This window comes from Neomonachus schauinslandi, chromosome 15 (assembly GCF_002201575.2).
Source record: "Neomonachus schauinslandi chromosome 15, ASM220157v2, whole genome shotgun sequence".
Lineage (NCBI taxonomy): Eukaryota > Metazoa > Chordata > Mammalia > Carnivora > Phocidae > Neomonachus > Neomonachus schauinslandi.
The window spans coordinates 11,160,500-11,187,839 of NC_058417.1; the positions used below are offsets into that span (position 1 = coordinate 11,160,500).

Here is a 27,340-nt window from a genome sequence, read left to right on the forward strand (position 1 = left end):
GGGCGGAAGCGGGACGCCTGCGGTGCGGGATTCCCGGCAGAGGCAGCGGGTGCAAAGCCCGGCGGGCTGAGGGGAGGTGACGGACCGCAGAAGGTGGCGCTGGCGGCTCCCGGAGGCCCCAGTTCCCTTAGGACGGGGGCCAGGTGGACCTCACCTCTGGCTTCTCCAACATGCGTGGGCACGCGGGGGGCGGCTGCGGGCGCGGGGCCTAGGGATGATCTTCCCGGTCGCCCGCTGCGTGCTCCGCTGGCTGAAACGGCCGGGAGCCCGCACCTTGTCCCGCGCTGCCATGGAGGTGGCCTTCCGAGGCGTGCGGAAAATTCTCTGTGTGGCCGAGAAAAACGACGCGGCCAAGGGGATCGCCGACCTGCTGTCCAACGGTCGCATGAGGCGGGTAAGGAGGCGTATTTCCGATCAGCTGTGCGGGTGAGGGAGCTGTCCCGATCCCCCAGCGGGACGGCGAGGCGCGCGCTGGGAATACACACGGAGGCCACTTCTCTCGCTTCTGGGTCATTGCATTGGCTTCCTGTCTTTCCCGAAAGATAGGCATGCAAAAGTATAGTGAGACGTTTCACCCGTGTTCTTGAAAACCTTGGCTCCTCCTCGTCCACAGCAGCGGTTCCCAAACTTGTCTGATGATCGGAACCAGCTGGGGCACCGGCTGTTCTGTGGGTCTGGGGTGAGATCAGAGAAATCTTTATTTTAACATTAGTCCCTGTGATTCGAAAACTCATTTGTTGGGAACCACTGACCAAAGTCCTGTAAGTTGGTAGTCAGGCTCTGTCCGAGCATTCCCAGCTAACAAGCTCTCCCCATCTCTGTCGCATCCCCCGCGTTCTGCAGCCGCACTGACTTTGCAGTCTGTGAACGCATATTGATGGGGCAGTACTGCCTAGGGTTTGGGATTAGAGCGAACATCAGCCCTATTCCTACTGGTACAGACTCCAAGAAACAGGCAAGTAAGGGATGAGAATGTGTCCTAGACACACTGGAGGTGCAAAGGAAGGGGAAGGTAAAAGATTTTGTATAAGAGTTGGCACGGAGGCGGCAAGAACTGTTCAGGAAAATCTGTCAAATTGAAGTGGATCGTGAAATGGTTTTCTGGAGGCCATTTCTAAGAGTATGGGGAAGAAGTTCCCTGCCCTTTTTTCTTTAAAGATTCCCAAGGTCCTTAGACCTCCATTTCTAGCTCCTGGATAGTGGGAGCAAGAGCTGATGTGTTGTAGAGTGCAGGCCTCTGACCCCTCACATGGAAAACTCCAGTAGCTTTCTCCCTAGCCTTTCACTCTTGAAATTCTCCATTGCCAAAGTGACTTTATAAAACACAGATATGACCCCAGTAATCCCCCACTTAAAACCTACATTGTTGGGGCGCCTGGGTGGCTCAGTCGTTAAGCGTCTGCCTTCGGCTCAGGTCATGGTCCCAGGGTCCTGGGATCGAGCCCCGCATCGGGCTCCCTGCTCCGCGGGAAGCCTGCTTCTCCCTCTCCCACTCCCCCTGCTTGTGTTCCCTCTCTCGCTGTGTCTCTCTCTGTCAAATAAATAAATAAAATTAAAAAAAAAAAAACAAAAAACCCTACATTGTTTATCTCAATTGATGCAGAAAACGAAATTGATAAAAATTTAATCCCCTTCATGATAAAAGGCATTTTTGAAAATCCCATTACTAACTTTAGCTGGAGAGTGAAAGACTGAAAGCTTGCCCTCTGAGATCAGGAACGAGACAAGATTGCCTATTTTCCCCATTGCTATCCCAAATTACTAGAAGTTCTAGCTAAAGGAATTAGGCAAGAAAAATAAATCTAAATTGGAAAGAAGAATTAAAAATATGTCTATCTGCAGGACGCCTGGGTGGCTCAGTCGGTTAAGCATCTGCCTTCAGCCCAGGTCATGATGCCACGGTCCTGGGATGGTGTCCCACATCGGCTCTCTGCTCCGCGGGGCGTCTGCTTGTCCCTTCCCCACTGCCCCTCCTCCCTTCTCATGTGCTCTCTCTTTCTCTCAAATAGATAAAATCTTTAAAAAAAATATGTCTGTTTGCAGACAACATGATCTTATAGAATAGAAATCCTAAAGAAGTCACGAAAGACCATTAGTGCTAATAAATTTGGCAAAGTTGCAGGATACAAGATCAACGCACACAAATTAGTAGCAATGAACAATCGGAAAGAAAATTAAGAGAACAGTTCCATTTACAATAGCATTCAGAAGCACATTGAAAACTACAACCTTCTACGTGTGTACAGCTTTTTCATGGTTTTATTTTTTATATTCAGAAAGAGAAATCTTAATGAATCCTGTTATACATGAGCAGCAGCCGTGTGACAGTTCCTACAGAGTGCTTAGAGAAGGAACTTGTTTTGTTTGTTTTTTTAATAGAGTGACAACACTGCAAAAGAGATCACAAAAGCTACATTCTTGGTCTACCAGGTTGTTTTTGTTTTTGTTTTTGTTTTTCTTTCTCCAGACTCCAGAACTACTGTAATTTGGGAGCATCCACTTTCCCTGAGCACCTCACGCAAATGGGGAATCGTACATAATTGTGCGCCATCCTCAGATGGGACTTGTAGGGGGGCAAGTTTGAAATGTCAGGAAAAACATTTCACATCCTCGAGGCTACCACTGGCAGAGGAGACCACCTGGAAGAGCCCTGTTGTGGGGTCACACGCATGTTATCAGACAAGTTATTTATCTTGAAAAGTATATCTAAAACAGTGGTTTTCAGACTGCGTTCCCAAGAGACCCAAGGGAGAGTGAATGTGCACCTCAGGAGTCACTTGGGGCTGGGCTGGGGAGAGGTTGAGTAAGCCGACTTCAGCCTTGTTATATATCAGGGTCCATATTAGTGTTTGTTTGGGAAGGCTTCAGAGCTTTCTTAAAAAGTCAGAAACCATTTTCTCGAAAAAAAAGTTGCTGACGCTTCTTCTTATAAAAAAAAGTCAGAAACTACTGATTAGACAGTTTCTATTCTCTATTACTAGAAGGGCTTAACTAGCAAGTGGAGTTTGTACAGAGGAATTTCTTTTCTTGGCGATATTGGCAACCAGTGAACTCTTAAGTATCAGATACTAAAATAAAATCCCTCTTAAAATTTGTCGTTATGGGGGCACCTGGGTGGCTCAGTCAGTTGGGCGTCTGCCTTCAGCTCGGGTGGTGATCTCGGGGTCCTCAGATCGAGCCCTGTGTCTGGCTCTGCGCTCAGTGGGGAGTCTGCTTGAGGATTCTCTCTCCCTGTGCCCCTTCCCCTGCTCATTTGTTCTTTCTCAAATAAAATCTTTTTTTAAAAAAAATCATCCATATGCCTCAAAGAGAACCTCATTTACTATTCCACTCAGAAAAATTGTCTTTGTGAGACGGAGGAAGACTCTTCTCGACCCTGACCCTTCTCTTGGCCCTTGAACATTTCTCCAGTTCCCAGTTGGCCATTTTCTTGTCTTCTGTGTAGCGTTGGTGCAAAACTCACATGTGTAACTACATTTAATGTCCCTATGGAGAAAAGTGGGACCTACTCAGAGAGGGTCTTATTCATCCATGATTACAAGCTAAGGAATTGCTTTATAGACTGGGTTCCAGTTCTGACTGGGGCTGGATTTTAGAGCCAGGGGAGAACCCAGAGGTAAATTTATTCAAAAATAAATTGATGTTCAGAAAAGTGAACGACTTGCCTGTGTTCACAGTTGACAGGTACAATTGTACAGCCAGAAAGTAGTAAAAGTATATGGGGAAGAAGGAGAAAATTGTCAAGAGAATTATGTCCTAATCCTTCTTCTGCCTTTAATTTGTGACGTGACCTTGGACACATCCATTCTCATCCATGAAAAGATGTTATATTAGCCGACCTCAAGGTTACCTTCCAGCATAAAAACTCCATGGACTCTACCAATTGTGTGCTTGTAACTATTTCGAGGAGCCACTTGATAAATGGTCTTAGTAATATAGCCTAGTTTTTGTCTTTAGGAAATACTGTTACTTTTCAATATTATCGTTTACTAGTGTTCTGCTTCATCTTTAGGCTGAGGAATCCTTTGTTTTCAACGTAATCGATCAGTTGTATTTTTGTTTTGTTATAGAGGGAAGGATTTTCAAAATTCAACAAGATCTATGAATTTGATTATCATCTATATGGGCAGGTAGGTGTCTTTTAGATCCACGGGCCATTTTGGGGTACGTTCCTGTAGTTTTTCGTTATGGCTATAAAAAGAACAGCTGTTTACTAGAGGTCGTCCCTAAACTTCTTGCATCTTGAGTTATTCGATCGAGAAGAATGAGCCTGGCCACTGTAGAATAAGTCACAATCTTTTAAGAATAATGATTGTTAAGACCTAAAGATCCCTGATGACAGGCAACCATTTTATCATTTATAAGGAAGTCACTTTTTAATTAAATGTGGTCCCATCTCTTTATAACAAGAAAGAGGCAAATACATAAGAGTTTGAGGAAACTTTAAATCCCATCAAAGGCATCATGGTGCTAGAATCAGAAAGGTGATTGTATTATTATGGCATTTGGCTTCAAGGAGACATATTTATGTTCATTTCTTCCTGATCAACTAGGTTTGGTTTTATTTTTTTTACAGACTTTTTTTTTAGAGCCATTTTCGGTTTTTAGAGCAAAATTGAGAGGGCGGTAGAGAGATTTCCTATAGAACCCCTGCCCCCCCCAACACACATATACACACCGCCGACCCCCACCCCTACCCCATGATCAACATCACTCACCAGAGTGATATATTTGTACAATCGAACCTACACTGGCACATCATAAGCAGCCAAAGTCCATACTTTACATTAGGGTTACCTCTTGGTATTGTATGTTCTACGGGTTTGGACAAAAGTATAACATGTATCCATCATTCTAACACCATGCGGAGTATTCCCACTGCCACTAAAGTCCTCTGTGTTCCATCTGTTCATTCCTCCCCACCTCCCCCCAAGCCCCTGGCAACCCCCCTTTTTTTTTTCCTTAATAGAAGTTTCTCCCTTTTATTTGGATGATCTGGCAAAATATAATTTCTAGAAGACTAATGTGAATTTTGTTATCATTCAGAATGTTACCATGATAATGACTTCAGTTTCTGGACATTTGCTGGCCCATGATTTCCAGATGCAGTTTCGCAAATGGTCAGTACAATTCCTGGGGGAAGAACTTTCTGATTATTACAGTAAGTTGTGAAATGCTACAGGAATTTTGAGGCATGTTGATCTCACTGTGGAGCTTACAATACTCAGGCGACTGTCTGAGTCCATTCGGGCTGCTGTAACAAAATGTCATCAACTCGAGGGGCTCATGAACGACAGAAATTTATTTCTCCCAGTTCTGGCTGCTGGAAGTAGGAGATCAGGGTGCCAACACGGTCAGGTGAAGAGCTCTCTTCCCCGTTGTACTCTGCTGACCTCTCACTGCGTCCTCACCTTGTGGCAGGACTTAGGGAGCTCTGTGAGGCCTCTTTTATAAGAATGGGATTTTATAAATCCCGTTCATGAGGTAGCACCACCCTTGTGACAGAATCACCTGTGAGAGTCTCTCCCTTCTAACCCCATCACATTGGTGTTAGGATTCCAACATGTGCATTTTGAGGGGACGAAAACCATAGAGACCACAGCAGTGACCTAAGATCAACTGAACCATTGTGAATTTTTGCCCTACGTTTAGAATAAACAACCCCTCTGAAGGGTATTTCCCTTAAAATAGCCAGACCTATTTCACGTAGTCCTTGGGTTACATTTATCCTGTTGCAGACATGAATGAAAGAGTCCCAGAATTTCTTCTTGGCCGCTCCTGTTGTCACAGAAAGCAGGAAGGGCTTTGTACAGAGGGTCGTAGCCTTGCTTTTAATTCTCTGGCGTTTTCATGTGGGACTTTTTCTGTTGGGGATCCATCACTGGAGCAATTTTTTCTCATTAAAATGGGGGACTTTCCATCCTGTGCTGAGGTTGGATATGTTGTGTTTTCATTTCTTTTCTAGGCAGAGCTGCAATCCCCTTGTCCTCTTTGAAGCAGAAATTGAAAAGTACTGCCCAGAGAATTTTGTAGACATCAAGGTAGGATGTTTTAGAAGACATGTGGCACTGGAGTTGAGCAGCTTCCAAGTACAAAATAATTGAACTGTGATTCCTGTGTTCTGAATGCATTAGAATTTAGAGATCAAGTTTCCCACCACACTTAGTACCATGATTTTATTTATTTTTTAACATACTTTTTAAAGATTTTATTTCTCTTAGAGAGAGAGAGAGAATGTGAGTGGGGGGAGGGGTAGAGGTAGAGGAAGACAGAGAATTCCAAGCAGACTCCACGATAAGCGTGGAGCCCAGCTCAGGGCTTGATTCCACAACCCTGAGATCACAACCTGAACCAAAGGTCGGACACTCAACCGACTGAGCCACCCAGGCGTCCCAGTACCATGCTTTTAAAAATTACTCCCACTCATCATATAAAGGAGGCCATTTAAACTAAGTAGCCAAGGAACTAAAGTAAGCTTTTTTGTAAGTAGGGGTTGTTTAAATCCTAGGGATAATATTGTTAAGTTATTAATCCTAGATTCAGCCCTAATTAACATGGAGAGACGACAAAGTGTAAAGGGTCATTTGACAGCAAGTTACGAGTTCTCAAGCAGTCAGGGCACCTATAATTAGTTCACTGCTAACTGGGAAGCCTTCTTGGGGGCAAAACTCAATTTAGGGATTTTTTTTTTTTTTTTTTTTTTTTTTTTGGACCAGTTCATTAACAGAGCCATGAGAGTTACAAGTATGTGTTAGAACTGAGTTTCAGGTTTCATCAGACTAGGGTAGTTGTATTAAACCCTCCGGCTTCTAGAAGCTCACTTACAGGTCTGTGGTTCTAAGCTGGAGGATTGTACTGGTGGCCTTGGCATCCTTAGAGGTGATAAGAGCAGTTTCCCAGATCTCTCCTTCTCGCCAAGTTGCCATATTCCAAGAACATCACTAGTCTTCAGTCAGATCTCTTTAGCGGAGAGGTGTTAAGTGATTGCATTTGTGCTCTCCCTGCTCTTTCCCCGCTGGGAATTTCAGAAAACTCTGGAACGAGAGACTCGGCAGTGCCAGGCCCTGGTGATCTGGACCGACTGTGATAGAGAAGGTGAAAATATCGGGTTTGAAATTATCCACGTTTGCAGGGCCGGTAAGTGCTGTGGCTTCTGAGTTTCCGTAGTTTGGGACCACAGAAGTAGATAGTTCCCCTGTGCGGACGGGCCGTGGCTGCGTTCCTCCCCAGAGAGTCTCCCCCCTGGATCCATCAGTTCTCCCCAGCTATGTGTCCTGGAGCAAGTTACTAAACCCTCGGGAGCCTCAGCTTTCTGGAAAGTCAGGCCAGTCTGACACAGCTGTTAGGGCTGCATAAGGACTAAATGAGTTAACCAGTGGCACAGACCGTGTAGCCTAGGGCTTGTGACGTGTTAGGTCCAAGTACATGGCCAGCTCCTCAAGAGCAGGGACTTTGTATATCCTCTTTCTTTACGTATTGAATATTTCTAAGAGAACGTATACACGACATACGTGCAGTACGAAGAATAATTCTAGAATGTCGTGTTTGTCTGCTGTGTTCTTTGTACAGTGCCGGGATATTAACACGTACTTGTTGAAATAATTTAAATGACTCGAACAGGGCTAATGACTTCAGGTAACTTAGAGGAAGTGGTGTGTGGCCCATCCTCAGGCTTCAGAGAGTGGACGGCTTCCGTTTTCCCACAGTGTGTTTGTGTTGAAAGCTGTAGTGACTCCTGGGAATTTAAGCACATTAACTTTCAGGGACAGTGTACGTGTCCTGTGTTATTTCCATGCCAGGACGTAAAATTCCCCCGTAGGATCTTTCCATTGACAACGTTTTTATTTTCCGTAAGTGTCTAAGAGAGCAAGTGAGATTAGGATCTTGAGAGGCTCACCAAGAGAATAGCTGAGATTCACTTGAATCCCTAAAACTCATACCACTGTTATTTCTGACAACACTAAATTTAGCAGTTATAGTGAAGTTTTCCTCTTAGGTGGCTAGGCATGCTGTTTATTTAACCTAATCAGAAAATTGGGTGCCTCACAGCGTCTTGAGATGGTTTTCCTTCCATTCAGGGTGGTTTAAGAAAAATGGGCCCTTTATGCTGGGACGGCAATGTGATTTGACTTTGACCTTGGTGATTCTTGCACAGTGAAGCCCAGTCTCCCGGTGCTGAGAGCCCGTTTCTCTGAGATCACCCCCCGAGCCGTCCGGGCGGCCTGTGAAAACCTGACCGAGCCCGATCAGAGAGTGAGCGATGCCGTGGACGTGAGGCAGGAGCTGGACCTGAGGATTGGTGAGCCACCGGTGAACTCCTGGGCGCCCACGTGGCACACTGGGTGTTGGGTTACAGAACTGAGAATGACGTTCGTGTGTAAGTACGTGCAGCCAGCTTTGATCTTACAGTCCACCACTTTCTCCTTCCTTCTTCCTTCCTCCCTCACTTTCTAGGAGCTGCCTTCACTAGGTTCCAAACCCTGAGGCTTCAGAAGATTTTTCCAGAAGTGTTGGCAGAGCAGCTGATCAGTTACGGCAGCTGCCAGTTCCCGACCCTGGGGTTCGTGGTGGAGAGGTTCAAAGCCATTCAGGCTTTTGTGCCAGAAACCTTCCACAAAATTAAAGGTAAGGCTGGGGGAGTTGTTTATGGTGTGGAGCCCAAGGGCCCGGGAAGAACCAGGAGCGTAAATGGCACTAATTAACTTTTTCAGCCTTGCCGTCCTTCCTCCCACCCCGTACAAGGTTCAGGATCCACTTAGTTTTCTTAGGGACCCAAAATATTCCCAAAGCAATGTTTCGTATCCCTTTGGACTTCCACTGCAATGTACTTTCTCCTCTCTGTCCTATCATATGGCTTCTGTGAGTCACGGCCTTCCCGTTTGTCCCCAATACAGTAACTCATGACCACAAAGATGGAGTCGTGGATTTCAACTGGAAAAGGCATCGTCTCTTTAACCACACGGCTTGTCTTGTCCTCTACCAGCTGTGCATGGAGGTAAGAAATATTTGGAATTCTAATGATCTGGGAAAACCGTTCTGTAGGTTCCCAAGCCAGTCCTTCTCTTAGGGGAGGTGATCCTACTCCATTTTCCTTCTGAACCATAGCTTTCCACTTGCATCTCAGTATCATTTTTGGGGAACCAATAAGACCGGAACTCCATGAAAACAACGCTCAACAATCTGAAAGTAAAGGGTCTGTAGACCTTTTAGATGAAGTCAGAAACTGTAAGAACTGTATAGCTTCAGTCTCTCCCTGCAGCAGAATGCTGTCACCGGAGATAACTCGGGATCTTCTAGAGCAGTCTAGAACAGTAGCCTTCTAGAGCTGGAAGGAGTTTAGACAGTATCTGGTCCAGCCTCCTCTTCCACTGGTCGGATGAGGAGATCTAGAGAGAAGAAAGTCACAAATGAACAAGTGAATTTCATACGGGGACTGATGCCAGGAAGTAAAAGGGTAAAGGAACAGAAACCTGCCTTGGGGGCAGGGAGCGGGAATGTTCTAGATGGGGTGGTCAGGGAAGGCCTCTCATGGTGACCTCTGAGTGAAGGTCAGGGTGATTAGCAGGAGGCAGCCAGCCACAGGAGAGCCTGGGGGAAGCACGGATCAGGAGAGCGCAGCACATCAGGGGCCCTGGGCCGGTCAGTGGCCGAGTTGCGGCCCTCGGACCGATCGTCCACACAGTGGTGCTCAAGGAAAGCGCAGAGATCTCTACTTCGATGGGTCATGTGTGCCCCTGGCCGAAGGCCCCAGGCAGGTTTATTAGTGATTTGGGAAGGGGGATGGTAACTTGTGAGCAGCTGCTACAGTGCCAGACAGTCTTACATGATTTTAGTCAGTCCTCCTGGTGCCATGAGGGTGGTGATGCTGTCCCCACCTTACAGGCGATGTGGGAGGAAGTTAAGTAACCTGTGCACAGACTCTCTGGAGCTAATGAGGAGCAGAGCATGGCTGGATCCCCGTGTATGTGACTATCCAGCCCCTTCTGCAGACCACACTGCCTCCCAGGAGTCACTCTCCCCACTGCTCCACCCTTTGACCCTAGAGGTCACGCAACCACTGGCATGTCTGTGACACTGCACATTTATCTGTTAATAAGAGAGAGCTGTCCTTTTTCTACTTCGCTAGAATGTGGTGCAGGAACGCCTGGCAAGTTGGATATTTTTGCGTTCCTTGTAAAGAGCACCTGGAGCCAACTCCCATTTGCGGAGAGAAATGTGGATTTTGAAATACAAATGTCCTCATCAACAAATCAGTTAGACTGAGTTCTTTGTCCATTTATAGTCTCTTAAAAGTTTGAAGTTGGGCAGGGCGCCTGGGAGGCTCAGTCGGTTAAGCATCCGGCTCTTGATTTCAGCTCAGGTCATGATCTCAGGGTTGTGAGATCGAGCCCCACGTTGGGGTCCACGCTGGACATGGAGCCTGCTTAAGATTCTCTCTGTCTCCCTCTGCCCCTCCCTACCCTGCTCTCTGTCTCAAAAAAAGAAAAGAAAAAGTGTGAAGTCAGTCTTAAGATTGAGTTCTCCAGCTTGTAGTGTATAATTTCTCCTATTTCTGACTTGGTATTATCCTGAATTTAAAAAAAGAAAAATGTACACCACACGTATAGATAGGAAACGGTTCTTCAGAGATGCACAGGCTGTTGTGAGGGCTTATGAAGTTGCCCCTTGGTTTGAGCGGGAAGGTGGTGATGTCTCCACCACACTGTGGGCTACAAGCCGACCTCACTCGAGGTCCTCTCCCGGCCGGAGCAGGGACCTCTGCTGGTGGTGTCGTCCAGAATGGTGAGCTGAGGCTGCCGCAGGAATGTTGGAGAAGGTGCACCAACAGGTTACTATGGCCTCTGCTTTTTCTGGCTTTCTAGGATCCCAGGGCAACCGTGGTGGAGGTCAGGTCTAAGGCAAAGAGCAAGTGGAGGCCTCAAGCGTTGGACACTGTGGTATGTTCCAGAAGAGTGTGCCAGGTGCTCAGGAGCGCTGACTTCCCGTGGTGGGGACCCGGCTTCTGCAGCAAATAGTGGCCCAGTGGCAGGAAACATCACCCTTTAAGGGGCCATGTAGGAAAGTGCTTGGGAAGAAAAAAGCCCCAAAACAGGGCCTGCTTAGTCTTCTAATGCTGGGGTTTGGTTTTTTTGTTTGTTTGTAAGTTAATAAATGCAGTATAGCTGCTTTGTGTGGGGTTTGGGAAGCACAAAGAGGAAGACACATCACCCCTCACCTTGCCAGCCTTACGCAATCTCTGATATAATCGGAGTGTCTTCCTATTTTTTTCATACGCGTGTATTTTACATTGTTGTAATTGGAATAGGTTGTTTTCCGCCCAAGCATTTTTTTTAACGTTTCTGCATAATTTGTATACACATCATTTTAAAGATCTGCATTAATAGCCTACTTTAAAGGGAACAGAGTTTTTCAAATTTTTAGACCCAGGAAGAGCCACCCCCGTTGAACATAACTTGGAGTTAACTACCTTGGGGGGGGGGTGCCCCTTCCCAAAGACCACTTTGCAGGAAAATTCAGAGTATAGTTTCTGTCGGGATTCACCCTAGAGATTGAACATACAGAGCAAGCAGGCTAAGAGAAACATGCAGGGACTGGTGGGCAGTGTATTCTTTATCTGTGGTGTGGCATGGTGTGTGTGTGTGTGTGTGGTTGGATTGACAAGGGGAGAGTTATGGATTGATTTCCTATAACAGACATAAGTGTATTATTCCTCACTGGTTAAGTATGCTTTCACATACAGCCATCAGCATTGGTGGAATGTCACCAAGGGGAAGGACAGCCAATTATCTCCCAGGAGTTCTTGAAGAATGGTATTCGTCATCCAGGAGAAGTTACTAGGGCCCGGGTGGTGTTCCCAAAGTGCGGTTCCCAGACTGCCTGTATTAGAATCTGTGTATTAGCTGGCTTGTTGAAAAATGCTGATTTCTGGCCTCTATCCCAGCCCTCTTCTGTCAGAAAAACCCCAGTGCTCAGGGCCTGGGAGTCTGTTGCCTCCCTGGGTGATTCTTGCTTCTGCCCATCAGGTCTACCCCATCCCTGCCCGGCAGGCCCAGAAAGCTTTCCTCAGCACAGTCTTTCCCCCTCTGTGTGACAGCAGCTGGAGTGACAGGGGCCAGACATTTGTGAAGATGAGTTGTGTGGCCGTGCTGTGCCCTCTGACTCCTGCACTACGCCCTAACTTGCCTGTGACACGTTTAACAGGAGCTTGAGAAGCTGGCTTCTCGAAAGTTGAGAATAAATGCTAAAGAAACCATGAGGATTGCCGAAAAGCTCTACACTCAAGGGTAAATATTCCACATTTGGGAATAGAATTCAGTGCATCTTTGTCAGGGTGAAATACTTTATTTTATTTATTTTTAGAGAGGGGGGCGCAGAGGGAGAGCGAGAATCTTTTTTTTTTTTTAAGATTTTATTTATTTATTTGACAGAGAGAGACATAGCAAGAGAGGGAACACAGGCAAAGGGAGTGGGAGAGGGAGAAGCAGGCTTCTCAAAGAGCAGGGAGTCCGGTGTGGGGCTTGATCCCAGGACCCTGGGATCATGACCTGAGCCGAAGGCAGACACTTAACGACTGAGCCACCCAGGCGCCCCAGGAGAGCGAGAATCTTTTTTTTTTTTTAAGGTTTTATTTATTTATTTATTAGAGAGAATGAGAGAGAGAGAGAGCATGAGAGCGGGGAGGGTCAGAGGGAGAAGCAGACTCCCCGCCAAGCAGGGAGCCCGATGTGGGATTCGATCCTGAGACTCCAGGATCATGACCTGAGCTGAAGGCAGTCGCTTAACCAACTGAGCCACCCAGGCGCCCCGGAGAGCGGGAATCTTAAGCAGGCTTCACACTCAGCATAGAGCCCAACGCGGGGCTCAATCTCACACCCCTGAGATGATGATCTGAGCCAAAATCAAGAGTCAGACACTTAACTGACTGAGCCACCAGGCGCCCCATTTTATTTTTTTAAAGGATTTTATTTTTAAGGAATCTCTACGCCCAACATGGGGCTCGAACTCACAACCCCAAGATCAAGAGTCACACAGTCACCCACTGAGCCAGCCAGAGGCCCCAGGGTAAAACATTTTAGAGCTTATGGGAAAATACAGACTGTCTAGACATCACCTGAACTCTGAAGTAAAAGAATTTTGACACTTACTTTTCTTTTCTTTTTTTAAGCTTTTATTTATTTATTTGACAGAGACACAGAGAGAGAGGGAACACAAGCAGGGGGAGTGGGAGAGGGAGAAGAAGGCTTCTCGCCAAGCAGGGAGCCCGATGTGGGGCTCGATCCCAGGACCCTGGGATCATGACCCAACTTGAAGGCAGACACTCAACGAGTGAGCCACCCAGGCACCCCGACGCTCACTTTTCTGATATGGAAAAGGCATTTCAAAATCACTTCCTAAAATAAGAGCCCATAGAGTGAATTCCCATCCCACTGTTGACCTCTTAGCAGCTGCCCCCAGGGCCTTGGCAGGTGGCACACAGCACCTTTGGGAGTCGTTTGCCATCGTAAACCATCCAGGGACAGTGTGGTCCTCGCAACCAGTGTGGCAGCCACTCACCACAGGGGACTGTTGAACACTTGAAATTTGGGATGTGCTGTAAGTGTAAAATATGCACTGGGTTTTGAAGACTTGTATGGAAACAAGAATGTAAATTATCTCATTAATGCTGTTTAAGTGGCCAATAAAAAAATGTTAAATTACATGGAGGGTCCACATTATGGTTTATTAGGCAGCATTATTCTTTCTTTGTTTTTTTTTTAAACATTTATTTTTTAATTTTTTTTCAACATTTTATTTACTTATTTGAGAGAGAGAGGGCTGAGTGGAGAGGCAGAGGGAAAAGCAGATTCCCTGCTGAGCGGGGAGCCCAACCTGGAACTTGATCCCAGGGCCCTGAGATCATGACCTGAGCCTAAGGCAGATGCGTAACTGATGGAGCCACCCAGGTGCCCCCCAGCATTATTCTTTCTGTGCTTGAAGCGAAGTCGTAGAAGCAGGCTCCATTGCCACTGTCAAGGCTGTGGGGGGTCACTGGCAGAGCGACGAGGGATCGGGCCGGGGCTGTGTCCCCGGCCACACAGGTGCTGGCAGGCCTAGCGGGAGTGTGTCCCGCCCCGTGCTGCCCCCTCACTTACGCTCTGGCTTCTCGGAGCATCTCAGCCAGCGAGCCTGCTGTTGCTCACCCCATTGTGGGTCCCATGTGAGAACCTTCCTCAGCAGAGGGAAACTAGGTTGCCTTCCGTTGAGCCCGCTAAGGCAGATGGGGCAGGACAGGTGTCTCCGGGGGTTTCCAGTCTAATTCAGCTGTTTCTACAGCAATTAAAGCAATTTCTTGGGCGCCTGGGTGGCTCAGTTGGTTAAGAGACTGCCTTCGGCTCAGGTCATGATCCTGGAGTCCCGGGATCGAGTCCTGCATCGGGCTCCCTGCTCAGCAGGGAGTCTGCTTCTCCCTCTGACCCTCCCCCCTCTCATGCTCTCTCTCTCTATCTCATTCTCTCTCTCAAATAAATAAATAAATAAATTTTTAAAAAAGCAATTTCTTTTTCTCTTTGTTTGTCTTTGTTCTAGGTACATCAGCTATCCTCGTACTGAAACAAACATCTTCCCCAAAGACTTGAACCTGACCGTGCTGGTGGAGCAGCAGACCCTGGATCCACGCTGGGGGGCCTTCGCCCAGAGCATTCTAGAGCGGGGTGGCCCCACTCCACGCAACGGGAACAAGTCTGACCAAGCTCACCCTCCCATCCACCCCACCAAATACACCGACAGTTTGCAGGTCGGTTTTCCTAACCCCGCCTCCTGGAACCCATGGGGAAGCGAGGGGTCAGTAGCACTTGATTGTACTCTGCAGGCTCTTACTTTAGGAACTAAGTGATTTTGAAATAGCTCTTACATTTTAGCAAAGAGATGTCAGTGTCAAAATTCTCTTGCTTCACCATCCTGCTTGGCTTCCATGAGCCCCCTCCCGCCCCCCAGGTTGGGTCTACTCTGTGCAGCCCCACTTCCCGCTCTGTCAGACCCTCCACACCTGGCTGGGCAGTTCACCTTCCCTGTGCCTTTGCACAGCCCCCATGGGGCCTCCCCAGACTGGACCGGGTTCCATTGCCGTCCTGAGGCGGTGACTCCCTGACACTGGCCTCCTGTCGCGGGTCCAGGGGCGGCAGGGCTTTGAGGCAGCCCTGAGAAAGCTCAGGCATCTCACCTGCTCCCGCCCTTCCTCAGCTGGGGGATGCACTCCATGAGGCCAAGCTGGTTGGGCTTGTTTGCAGGCTTATTGCAAAGCTAAATCCGGTCTGGTCTTTGTTTCCTTCTTTTATTAACACATAACGTTCTTCTCTGGCTTTAAATGTGATATGTGTTCGTTTTAGACAGTTTAGGAAATTCAGAAGATTATAAGGAAGAAACATTTGCCGTTTCCCCATATGCTGAAATATTTTCAAGTACGACACTTAATGATTGCATAGATATACCATAATTTATTTTACCAAATGTGTTTTTTTTTTTTTAAAGATTTTTTATTTATTTATTTGACAGAGAGAGACACAGCGAGAGAGGGAACACAAGCAGGGGGAGTGGAAGAGGGAGAAGCGGGCTCCCAAGGAGCAGGGAGCCCGCTTCTCCCTCTGCTTCTCTCTCTCTCTCTCTCTGTCTCTCATGAATAAATAAATAAAATCTTTAAAAATAAAAAAAAAAGAATAAATTGCCCCCAACTTTCTGAGACGTGATGACAGTTAACGTTTGTGTCTGTGTGGACCTCCCATTATTTCCTTGGGATCCGTTCTTAGAAGGAGAATTACTGGCCGTGAGTATGAGTGTCTTAGGGGCTTTTGACAGATCGAGGCTCACTAGACCCTTGATTACTTACCTGGTAGAAAATCACTGCAAACCCTGGGAGCCGGGGCTGCTGGCTACAGCTTTCCGTGTCTTGTACACAAGGGGTCTCTTGTTAGCTGTTACGCTTTTACTCGTTTTCTCCTTCGGCTGGGTTTATGTCAGAAAACATCGGGCATGTTTGCCTGGCACTCCGTGCGGGTGCAGAACCTACAGGAGCCACGTGCCCTCTTCTGTGCAGAACTCGAGGCTGAAAGGTGGCCTAAACCAGGTCAGACTTCCGGTGAGGCTGCGGTCCTTGGGCGGTAATATTCTGCAGGGAGTTGCAGACTCTTCTCTTGTCTTCCTAGGGAGATGAGCAGCGACTGTACGAGTTCATCGTGCGGCATTTCCTGGCTTGCTGCTCCCAGGATGCTCAGGGACAGGAGACCACCGTGGAGATCGACATTGCGCAGGAACGCTTCGTGGCCCACGGCCTCATGATTTTGGCCCGAAACTATCTGGACGTGTACCCATATGACCACTGGAGTGACAAGGTAATAAAGTGCAGGCCCAGTCAGAGGTCAGAGTTCACGTTCTCCGTGAGCCTCGGGGAGAGGGGAAGACCGTCGTGTTCCCGACCCTCATGCCGTCCGACGGAACAGGGCCAAGCGCTTCAAAATGGCAGTTGTCTTTTGCCTCAGTGCCGCGTGGAGTGATCGGACCGATGCTTCTGCTCCTCCCTGTAGACCCTCCCTGTCTACGAGAGAGGCGCCTGCTTCCAGCCCAGCACTGTGGAGATGGTGGACGGGGAGACCAGCCCACCCCAGCTGCTCACCGAAGCCGACCTCATCGCCCTCATGGAAAAGCACGGCATTGGTCAGTAGCCTGTCGTCGTGGTAACCAGCAGCTCTTGTACGTCTTCTGGTCTTCGTGACAGCTCTGCCGTGGGTGTCCTCTTCTTGATCCCCTTTATAGCTGAAGGGAGGCATAGAGAAGTTCAGAACATGCCTGAGGCCACGAGGTGTGCGAGGTTTTTTGTTTTTTTGGTTTGTTTTTTTAAGATTTATTTTATGTATTTTAGAGAGGGGGGGGGGGGCAGGGGGCAGAGGGAGAGAATCCCAAGCAGACTCCACTCAGCACGGAGCCCCACGCGGGGCTCTATGCTGTGACCCAGAGATCACGACCTGAGCCAAACTGAACCCACTGAGCCACCCAGGTGCTCTATTGTGCGAGTTATTAAAACCTTGGTCTGAATAAGTCCACACTTAGGCTCTTAACCTCTGCTCCACCCCAGCTGGATCAGGACATGGATATGTCCCAGAACTCGGGGCGGGGGGGGTCTGGGCTGGGAGCACCCTGGCCAGGTCCTGGCCATGGACTCAGGATTTTTGGCCCACACAGGGGTTTGTTTTTATCTTGAATAAGGTACCAACATTCAAAAGTTGAGAGATTCCACATAAACGTCTGTGTCTTCGTCTTGAGAAGTGTCGGGAGGTCTGGCAGCCCAAGCCTTCCCTCCCAGGTGGAAGGAGTTGGTTGAACTGGGAAGGCAGCTGCCTCTTCTCACTTGGCTTCGCTCACCAGTCGTTCCATGCCAGGCCCCGGCAGCGTCTGGGTTGGTCACCCTGCAGGTAGCCACAGCTGGCCGTGCTCGGAGTTTTCGTTACAGCGTTTCCCCTAATTGTTTAGGAATCGAAATGAGGTTAAACAAGAAATTAGGCCAGAATTGGTTTTCCCAATAGGTTCCGTGGCCACGGGTTGACAGGCAGGTCTGCTGCCCCCTCGTCCGTTTCATCATGACTCTGAGGATCGTCTCTGGCAAACCCAGTTCAGAAGGGCAGCGGCGTGATGGAGAGAGAAGTGGCAGGAAGGAGAAGTAGAGCTCCCTGGGTGTGTTCCGGCAGCAGGCCGTTCCCCGTGGGGCACGGACGGCCACCTCACTACCCAGTGGCTTTTGTAGTTCTGTGACTTCGGAAGAAGGGCCCCTCTTGGAGTCCACTGGCCGTTGTCATGCTATCCAGAAAGCCTGTCGGCTTAAGTCAAATTAGAGTTCGTGTACCGCTCAGGATGTACTCATTACAAATGTGACGCTCATGAGAGCCAGACCTTGGTCTTGGCCCCGGGGACACAGTGAGGAATAAGGCCTAGGCATCCCGTGCCCATCGAGGGCTCGTCTAGCAGGAGAAACAAATCAAAGCAACACACAAACACAGCCTGTTGGCTCTGCAGAGATCGGGCAGGGACCGTAAAACCTTACAGTAAGAGTTCCCGGGGAGTGAAGCAAGCCCGGCCCAGGCAGAGCGTGAGGGAGCACAAAGGGCCCGGAGAGCACATGGCCCTGTGGCGGGGAGCAGACGGGGTGGTCACGGAAGGTGAGGCTGGAAAGATGATTGGAGCCCAACTGCAGGGCTTGGTACGCTGGCCTGAGGGGCTTGGGTGTGGGCCTGTGGCTCGCAGAGAGCCATTTACGATTTCTGAGGAAAGGAGCAAAGAGAGCTGCATTTCTTAAAAAGGTTAGCGGCGTTGTTGAGACATAATTCACATACTGATTTAAGATACTCAGTTTAGTCACAAAATCAGGAAAGTATCACCTTACTTAATTCTAGAACGTTTTCATCGCCTCCGAAAGCAATGCCATACCCCTTAGCAGTCTCACCCCATTCCCCCTCCCCTCCATCCCTCCAGCCCTGGGCAAGCACTCATCTTTCTGACTCAGTAGATTTGCATGTTTTACACAGTTTGTATACGTAGAATGATAAAGCGAGTGGCCTTTTGTAACTGTCTTCTTTCACTTCGCGAGTTCTCACGGCTCGTCCACATTGTAGCGCGAATCAGTACTTGCTTCCTTTCCGTTCCCTGTACTGTTCCACTGTGTGCAGAGACCACAGTTTATCCATTCATCCGTTGGTGGAATTCAGGGCATTTCTGGTTTGGGGCAATTGTGAATAATGTCGCAGCGCACATTTGTGCATAGGTTTGTGTGTGGACGGGTTTGCGGTTCCCCTGCGTAGATACGTAGGAGTAGAATTGCCGGGTCTGATGGTCGCTCTTGTGTTTACCTTCTGAGGAACCTCTGGACCGACCTCCACGGCGGCTGCCCCATTTCGCGTCCCACCGGCCACGTGTGAGGGTTCAGGTTTCTCCGAGTTCTCACCAACATTTGTTCTCTGTGCTTTTCGGTGACGCTTCACACCAAGTGGGTGTGAAGTGTGGTGTTTCTTTGTGCTTTTGAGTTGCATCTCCTTGATGACAGAGCTCCATTTGCAAAGATCCCTTTGGCCACAGCATAAGAAATGGGTTGGGTGGAGGATGCGACCAGAAAGGTGGAGACTGAGCACATTGTCCTGATGCCGAGGACGTGATGTGGGTTCCAGCCGTGGCTTTGCCACATGGAGCGGAGGAGAAAGACTTAGAGGTGTCTCAGAGCTGGCGTGGGCCTGATGCAAGTGGAGGTGTCTTACCGAGAATGAGGAGTCCAGGCAGAGGAAGGTGCCTGTGGGACAGCGGGGAGGGGGGTGTCTGCATCACGCTGAGTAACGGAAGTGGCTTTCAGGGACCGATGCCACCCACGCGGAGCACATCGAGACAATCAAAGCCCGGATGTACGTCGGGCTCACGGCAGACAAGCGGTTCCTCCCAGGGCATCTGGGCATGGGGCTCGTGGAAGGTAAGCAGGAGGAGTTTGAGGTGGGTGGTTGCAGAGCCAGGCGGCTGAAGCCCCCGGGGGAGCCGCGTGGGGCCCCGCGGAACACTGCTCTTCTCCCTGCAGGTTATGACTCCATGGGCTATGAGATGTCCAAGCCTGACCTTCGGGCCGAGCTGGAAGCTGACCTGAAGCTGATCTGTGAAGGCAAGAAGGACAAGTGGGTGGTTCTAAGGCAGCAAGTCCAGAAATACAAGGAGGTTTTCATTGAAGCGGTGGCCAAAGCTAAGAAGTGAGTCCAGACCCTACTTGCCTGCGCGTGAGGTCATTTAGCTCTGCCTCCTGGGCCGTGCCCTTGCCCTAAGCAGTGAGAGCGGGGGAAGATTCAGCAGAAAGCGGGGGATGCGCCTCCTCGCTCCTCGTCACGTGTGCCCGCGGGTGCTTCAACGTCCCCCAGGCCAGTTCGCCTTGTGCAGGGCTGTCGTGCTTGGGTGTCCACGTGCAGCTGCTCCCCCTTTGGGTTTTCCTCCTGAGTTCTGTTCCTTCTGTAGAGCTTTGTCAGCCCAGAAACAGTAAGCAGAAAAATCTGGGCCAGTTATTTCAGGCTGTTGGCTTTAGAGATGCCATTCTCTGGATTTTAATTCTGTCTCAAGTTAACAGGCACACAGTCCCGAGCCGTAAATTCAGTGCTGCTGTCTGACACATTTGTTCTATGGAGTATTTGGAGGTGGTCACGTAGCAAGCAGTATGTGGGCATGTTGTTGGGGAAATACACCTTTTCTGCCCCGTGCCAACTAGGGAAAGAAATGGATGAGCCGGGGCGCCTGGCTGGCTTTAGTCGGTAGAGCATGTGACTAGATCTCGGGATTGAGTTCAAGCCCCGTGTTGGGTGTAGAGATTACTTAAATTTATTTTTAGAGAGAGAGAGTGTGCTCGAGCACGCATGCAAGTTGGGGGAGGGACAGAAGGAGAGAGAATTTCAAGCAGATTCCGTGCTGAGCGCAGAACCTGACACGGGGCTCAATCCCACAACCCTGAGATCATGACCTGAGCCGAAATCAAGAGTCAAGATGCTCAACCGACTGAGCTACCCAGGTGTCCCCCAAAATAAAATCTTTAAAAAAAGGCCAGGGTGGGGAACGGATGAGCTAGTTTAAATGTAAACCCAGACAGGCATTTCTGGAGTGCGTGCAGGGACCCTGTGCAGTTTGATGTGAGGCCAGTGAAAGGCAAAAGTACCTACCTGTAGCTGGATCCCTCCTGGGAGCTGCTGGGAGCCAGAGAGGAGCCAGGGCTGCTTGGCCAACCTCTGTTCTCTGCATCAGGCCTGTGGTGAGCAGCCCCCTCCGCCCTGGTCAAATTCACCTGGTGTGCACATAAGAATATTGTAGGGGGTGCGCCTGGGTGGCTCGGTCAGTTGGGCGGCTGCCTTCGGCTCGGGTCATGATCCCGGGGTCCTGGGATCGAGTTCCGCATCGGGCTCCTTGCTCAGCAGGGAGCCTGCTTCTCCCCTGCCTGCCATTCCCCCTGCTTGTGCTTGCTCTCTGTCTCTCTCTTGCTCTCTCTGTGTCAAATAAATAAATTAAATTAAAATATCGTAGGGGTACCTGGGTGGCTCAGTCAGTTAAGCATCTGCCTTCGCCTCGGGTCATAATCCCAGGACCCTGAGATCATGACCTGAGCCGAAGGCAAACACTTAACCGACTGAGCCACCCAGGCATCCCAATAAATAAAATCTTAAAAAAAAAAAAAAAAAGGAATATTGTGAATGTTTTGCTCTTTCTTCAGATTGGATGAGGCGTTAGCCCAGTACTTTGGGGAAGGGGCAGAGGTGGCCCAGCAAGAAGCCATCTACCCGAGCGTGCCAGAGCCCATCATGAAGTGTCCACAGTGCAACAAGGACATGGTCCTCAAGACCAAGAAGAATGGCGGGTCAGTGCCGTACATCTGCTTGCCCAGCACTTGCTGGGTTGGCTGGACACTCTCTGAGAGGCCCTGTCATTTCATTTCTGTGTCATTATTTAAAGGCGGTCCTACCGTTGCCGGCCTGTGGACTAGGTATTGGAGATAGAAGGGTAGCTGACAGGGACCTGGCCTTGGAGACGTGAAGTGCTCTGGGATTCAGAGGAGGTGTGGGGGATGATGGCGCCACCGTGTCCCTTGTGGATAGGACATCGCCCACCCACCGTGTGGATGATGGTGGGGAAGGAGGAGCTGAGGAACCAGCTGGGTCTGAGTTCAGATCCCACTTCTGCCACATACACAAGTTTTGTGCCCCAAAGCAGGTTACGTTAGCTACTGAGCCCCAATTTTCTTTTCCATAAGCCTAGGTCAGTAGTGTTTACCATGGGAAGGGTGAGGATTTGGTGAAATGTCTCCAAAATCCAGCCCTGGGGGTCAGGAAGAGCAGAATTTGATCCCAGGTCCTTCATTCCTCCGACCCCCTTGGGTTCCCTGACTACTGACCCATCACTGGCCCGGGCACAGAGAAGGCCAGCCTGGCTCTCAGAAACCAGAGGCTAATGGGCCTGACCTGGGACTTGGGATGCCCACAAACACAGAAGGCAGTGCCAGGGTGGGCTTAGCCCAGTGCAGGATACTCGTAAACGCTCCAAGTGCTTGGGTCAGCCGGGGAGGTCTGGAGATCGTCCTGTGGGATTTACCGCTCCGAGGGGTATCTGCCAATTTCCATTTCTGAGTTTGTAGGTTTGCTCTTTGAATAATTGGGCTTTGAGGTTTTGTTGGGTGGCTTTCCCCTGATCCAGCCATACCCAGGCATGCTCAGAGGATGTCATAGCCAGGCATGCTCAGAGGACTTTGTAAATTGTGTTCCCATTGGCTTTTCTGGCTCTAAAGTTTCGTGACTGGAAGCCGCAAAGAACTGTTGGCCGACGACGCAGTGCCGGTGTCAGGAATAAAGACTCTTCCATCAGACAGCTAGGGCTCTATTCCCAGCGCCCCCGCTTACTGCACGTGCATCCTTGGGCAGGTTTCCAGACCGCCCCCCGCCTCTTTGCCCCACTGTGAACTGAGGGTGCTGCTGGTCCCCATCGGAGTTGTCATGTGGAGAAGTCAGGGAGCATCTGAGAGCACGCGGCCTGGAGCCTGAGCAGAGCCCTCGGGACTGGGCCTTGCCGTGGCCCAGGAGTTGGTCAGTGGGTTGGTGGTTTCTAAGTAGAAAGCGGAGTCAGCAAGAGCGGTTTCTTTTTCTTAGGGAGATGAGAAATAAATGCAGGCCAGTTTTTCTCAGTCATTCAGTACCAGCGACTGCGTATCCATTCATGTGTCCTCCAGAAAAGTGAATGTCTCCTTTTAATCAGCCGGAGAAAATCTTCTTTGCCAGATGGGCGACAGCCCAGGAATGTGTATTTCCTGCAGTCTGGTGGCTTCTGCCCGACCCTGCTCCCTGTGCTCCCTCTCCAGGTTCTACCTCAGCTGCACGGGCTTCCCAGAATGCCGATCGGCCATGTGGTTCCCGGACTCTGTGCTGGAGGCCAGCAGGGACGAGAGTGTGTGTCCAGTGTGTCAGCCGCACCCTGTTTACAGGTGAGTTGGGCCCCTACGAGGCTGGGGCGTGCTCGCTGTGCTCAGCAGCAACTGGGTTGGTGGTCCTGAGTCGGCTTGTGTCCCACCCTTGCCTTTGTGGTGTGGAAGCCATGGGCCTGGGGGCAGGTCCCGGGGCAGCTCGGGAGGAGCCCTCCATGCACCTGAAGAACCACGAGGGCACCCTTTCCCTGCCCGTTCCAGCTAGATTGCTAGATTGCTGCCCAGCCGAGTTGGGGAAGTGAATATTCCGGTGTCGGATAGTGTTTCCAGGCTCCTCCCAAAAGCCCAGAGCCCTTGGGTAGAACTGGTCCTCAAACCTTTTGGTCAGAGGACCCCTACACTCTTAAAAATCATTGAGGGGTGGCGCCTGGGTGGCTCAGTCGTTAAGCGTCTGCCTTCAGCTCAGGTCGTGATCCCAGGGTCCTGGGATCGAGCCCCACATCGGGCTCCCTGCTCAGCGGGAAGCCTGCTTCTCCCTCTCCCACTGCCCCTGCTTGTGTTCCTGCTCTCGCTATCTCTCTCTCTGTCAAATAAATAAATAAAATCTTTTAAAAAAAAATAAAAATCATTGAGGAAGGCACCCAGAGAGCTTTCATTGTGGGTTAAGTTTATCAGTACTACCATATTCTGAATTGAAGTGAAGACGTTTTAAAAATGTACTTGTTAATTTTAGAATAGGTACACTGCATACTAAGGTAAATAGCATATTTTTACGTATTTGTAAAGCAAAAAGGTAAGAAGAAAATGCCTATTTGCAAAGCAGAAAACGGAGAAAGAAAATGCATTGTTTTCCATTTTTGTGAGTCTAACATCTGGCTCGATAGAGTTGGACTCTGGTGTCTGCTCCCAGTCAGTCCACTGGGCTGGTCGTGTGGGCTCTAGCCTCCGGCAAACTCATGCATATGGCATGGGAGGACGAGAGCACAACAGACGTAACTTCCTAGCCTTGTTACGAAATAGTCCTGACCTCACCAGCAGCATCCAGGGGCCCAAGAACCACTAGTTATAGGAAGTGAACCTTTCCGAGGTTTCTGTGTTTTTTGTTTTTTAAGGTTTTACTTATTTATTTGAGAGAGAGTGAGAGCATGAGCAGAGGGGAGGGGCAGAGGGAGAGGGAAAAGCAGGCTCCCCACTGAGCAGGGAGCCCGATGCGGGGCTCGATCCCAGGACCCTGGGATCATGACCTGAGCCGAAGGCAGACCCTTAACCAACTGAGCCACCCAAGCGCCACGCGGCTTCTGTGTTTGGGAGATTAACCGGGGTTTCAGATTTCTTCTGTCTCCCACTCTGAGCTCTCATGACACCCAGAGGGGCTTGTGGCTGGCAGGTGCTGGGGTGCGGGGGTGCCGAGGGGAGGCCCGGGGTGGGCGCAGCCCTCTGCGGACAAGGAGGAGATGCTTGCAGCTGGTAGTAAGGCTTTCTCGCATCTCCTGGCCTCGCTAGGTTGAAGTTAAAGTTTAAACGCGGCAGCCTTCCCCCGACCATGCCCCTGGAGTTTGTCGGCTGCATCGGCGGATGTGACGAGACGCTGCGGGAGATCTTGGACCTGAGGTTCTCACGGGGCCCCCCCAGAGCTTCCCAGCCAGCCAGCCAGCCCTCTAACTACCTGCAGGCTAGCCAGTCCCTGAATAGAATGGCCAGCACCCCCCGGATGCTGCCCCCACCCACCGCCGCCGCCGAGGGCAGCAACTCGGTGACCTGCAACTGCGGCCAGGAGGCCGTGCTGCTCACCGTGCGGAAGGAGGGCCCCAACCAGGGCCGCCAGTTCTATAAGTGCCACGGCGGCGGCTGCAGCTTCTTCCTGTGGGCCGACAGCAGCCCCTCGGAAGCCGGGGGGCCGCCCTCCTCCACGTCGAGACCCACCGGCGGCTTGCTGGGCCGCCCGCCCACCACAGGGGACCGCCGGGGCGGGTCCGGCCAACCCGGAGATGAGGACGGCGGCGGGGGCATGTCCTGCCTGTGCAGCCAGCCCACCGTCACCCGCACTGTGCAGAAGGACGGGCCCAACAAGGGCCGCCGGTTCCACACGTGCGCCAAGCCCAGAGAGCAGCAGTGTGGCTTCTTCCAGTGGGTGGACGAGAACGTGGCTCCAGGTGAGGCGGGGCGCCCAGGCTCGGGTTTGCTTGGTGGTCTCCACCTCGGAGACCCGGGGCGGCGGAGGGAGGGACGAGGGCAGCGGTGGGGCTGGAGGTTCCAGAGGAAAGGCTGGTGCAGCTCTCGGAGCAGCCCGCCGCGTGCCCGGCGCTGTGCCAAGTATACCGGCTGTCTTCACGTCTGTCGGCTCGGCCCTGTGAGGCCGCGGAGGCCCAGGGTAAACGAGCTGCCCCTGCTCAGGGTCACACGGCCACGCGGCCCGAGGTCGGCCTGACCCCACAGCCCTGGGCTTCTCTAGCCTCCGTAGGCTCGCGAGGTCCTCGTCATCGGCCGCCTTCCTTCAAATGCGGAGCCTGGCCCCCCCGGGGATGTCTAAGAACCTGCTCAGGCTTACACGGCTTGGGCCCGGTGCCCTGAAACCGGGTGTGGTGAGAATTGCCCCCAGACATTGGAGCCAGGTGGATAATGCCCCCGGAGGCCCCCGAAAACGGCCCCCGCCCGCCCCAGTGCCCAGCAGAAGCTTAGCTTATGTGTGAGCGTGGCCGAAAGGCCTTGGTGGGAGCTCTGTTGTCGGGCAGAGCCGGGCCCCGAGCCTGCCTGTGGAACCTTGAGCAGAGGGCTTGGCCTCACAGCCTCATGGTTTCCTCAGTAAAATGGGCGCTTGCCCGCCTTCTTTGGGGTTCCTGTCTTGTAAAAGAGTTAGGTAGTCTCAGGCTATGATTCTGACACACGGGGTTGCCAGCTCGCACGTACAGGAAGAACCCAGAAGGCTCGGTAAGGCGCCGGGCTGGCTACCGGTGGCGGAGCGGGGCCGGAGACAGCCAGTGCAGCGACAGGCTCACGTTGGAAGTGTGTGAGGAGCGGTGGTTCGGGCGTGCAAGGCTCCCTTGTCGCCCTGTTGGAAGGAAGCGCTGTCTGACCTCCAGGCCAGCTGATCAGTTGTCCTGGGCGCCAGGGCAGTCAGAATTAAGAGGCCTGTTTGAGGCCTGGAAGAATCCAGAACTCGGTTAACTTGCATGGGAGGTGGGGAGCAGGTGGTTGGTCACGGGCCTGCCGGGTTTCGCTGCTTCTACAGCAGCCTCAGGCCTGTTGGCTGGACCTCTGCTTCCAGAAAGAGGACGTGCGTGAAGTGACAACAGTGCCCTTTTCATCAGGATAGTGATTGTGGGCCAAGGCCTTCAAGGGCTCTGGGTTCTTCAGGGAGTGGCGTTGGCGCCACTGAAGATGACAGGAGGGAAGGGAGCCTGGCCTGGGGGTGGACGCGGCCATGCAAGGCTTGGGGGACACCCTGCACCAAACACTCAGACCTGGACTTCCTGCCTCTTCAATGTGTCTGTTACGAATTCAGCCTTCCCCTCATTCTTCCCACAGGGACTTTCGGAGCCGGAGCCCTGACCTGGCCAAGAGGCAGAGAAAGAACCCAGGGGCCAGAGGCCAAAAGCAAAAGAGCCCGGGCCAGTTCCACAGACATGGGGTCCACGCCCAAGAAACCCCGGAAATGCAGCCTTTGCCACCAGCCTGGACACACCCGTCCATTCTGTCCCCAGAACAGATGAGGCAGGGGAGTGGAGGGAGGGCTGCTTCCTCAGACCTGCTCCTTTCCTCTCAGGAATAAGCTGTTTTCACTAGGACCTTCCCTGCCCTGTGGAGGCCTTGAGGAAAGCGGTGGCTTCTGGAGCCTGGCCTAGCTATGCTCGGGAGTCAGGATCCAGACCGCTTTCTGGAGAGGTCCATCTCGGGTGGACAGTAACCCCCGGCCTGGGGCTTCTCACTGCTGGTGCTGCGGAGCATTTAGCAGCGGGGTGGGCTCATCCTGCGTGGTGGTCTCCGGGGCTTTCTTCCCTTCTGGAAAGTCCCCTCGAGGGACCGGCACTCCTGTTCCAGGCTCCAGGCAGCCTGGACAGGGCTCCGCTCGCGGACGTTCTGAGAAAGGAGGGTGTAATGCAAGAACGTGGCTCTTGTTCTAAAATTGTGTCTATCGAAGAAGCTTTGTCTTTATCGAGACGCCGCTGCGGCCGGGACACCCCATGGCTCGTGTGCCTTAATAAAGAATCCTGTCCCTCTGCTCTGGTGGGTGTGGTGCACTGGTGACCGATGGCAGAAGCGGCAGCCTCGGACCCCAGCCAGGGCTTGAGGGACCTCTCACCGACCTCTGGCCCTCTTGGCCTCTCCTCCCAGCCCCACGAACAGCTTGCCCCGCAGAGCAGAGCGGAGAGACCATACGAGATGCAGAATGCTTCCACTCTG

At 51.0% G+C, this 27,340-nt stretch overlaps 1 protein-coding gene across 2 annotated transcripts; it reads left to right on the forward strand.

Moving 5' to 3' along the window:
- Positions 1–4: 4 nt before the first annotated feature.
- TOP3A (DNA topoisomerase III alpha) lies at positions 5–27,340 on the forward strand. 2 transcript variants are annotated; one of them, XM_021694618.2, is made up of 19 exons: positions 5–394; positions 4,071–4,130; positions 5,047–5,120; positions 5,966–6,041; positions 7,029–7,137; positions 8,156–8,299; positions 8,455–8,625; positions 8,895–8,995; positions 10,863–10,937; positions 12,202–12,284; positions 14,566–14,773; positions 16,179–16,364; positions 16,557–16,686; positions 19,364–19,477; positions 19,580–19,745; positions 21,242–21,385; positions 22,877–22,999; positions 24,443–25,092; positions 26,465–27,340. In XM_021694618.2, the coding sequence occupies exons 1-19, from the start codon at positions 215–217 to the stop codon at positions 26,647–26,649; spliced, it is 2,979 nt and encodes a 992-aa protein (XP_021550293.1). In that variant the 5' UTR covers positions 5–214; the 3' UTR covers positions 26,650–27,340. The 2 variants fall into 2 exon arrangements, with proteins under 2 accessions (XP_021550293.1, XP_044777434.1); XM_044921499.1 differs by lacking the exons at positions 5–394; positions 5,047–5,120 and having other exon boundaries at positions 4,102–4,130.

What these genes read in the sequence shown, in the direction of transcription:
- TOP3A (XM_021694618.2), top strand. Translation starts at nt 215, where the DNA reads ATGATCTTCCCGGTCGCCCGCTGCGTGCTCCGCTGGCTGAAACGGCCG. An exon ending in GGGCATGGGGCTCGTGGAAG is followed by an intron (nt 19,478 to 19,579) that starts GTAAGCAGGAGG and finishes TTCTCCCTGCAG; the next exon opens with GTTATGACTCCATGGGCTAT. An exon ending in AAGACCAAGAAGAATGGCGG is followed by an intron (nt 21,386 to 22,876) that starts GTCAGTGCCGTA and finishes CTCCCTCTCCAG; the next exon opens with GTTCTACCTCAGCTGCACGG.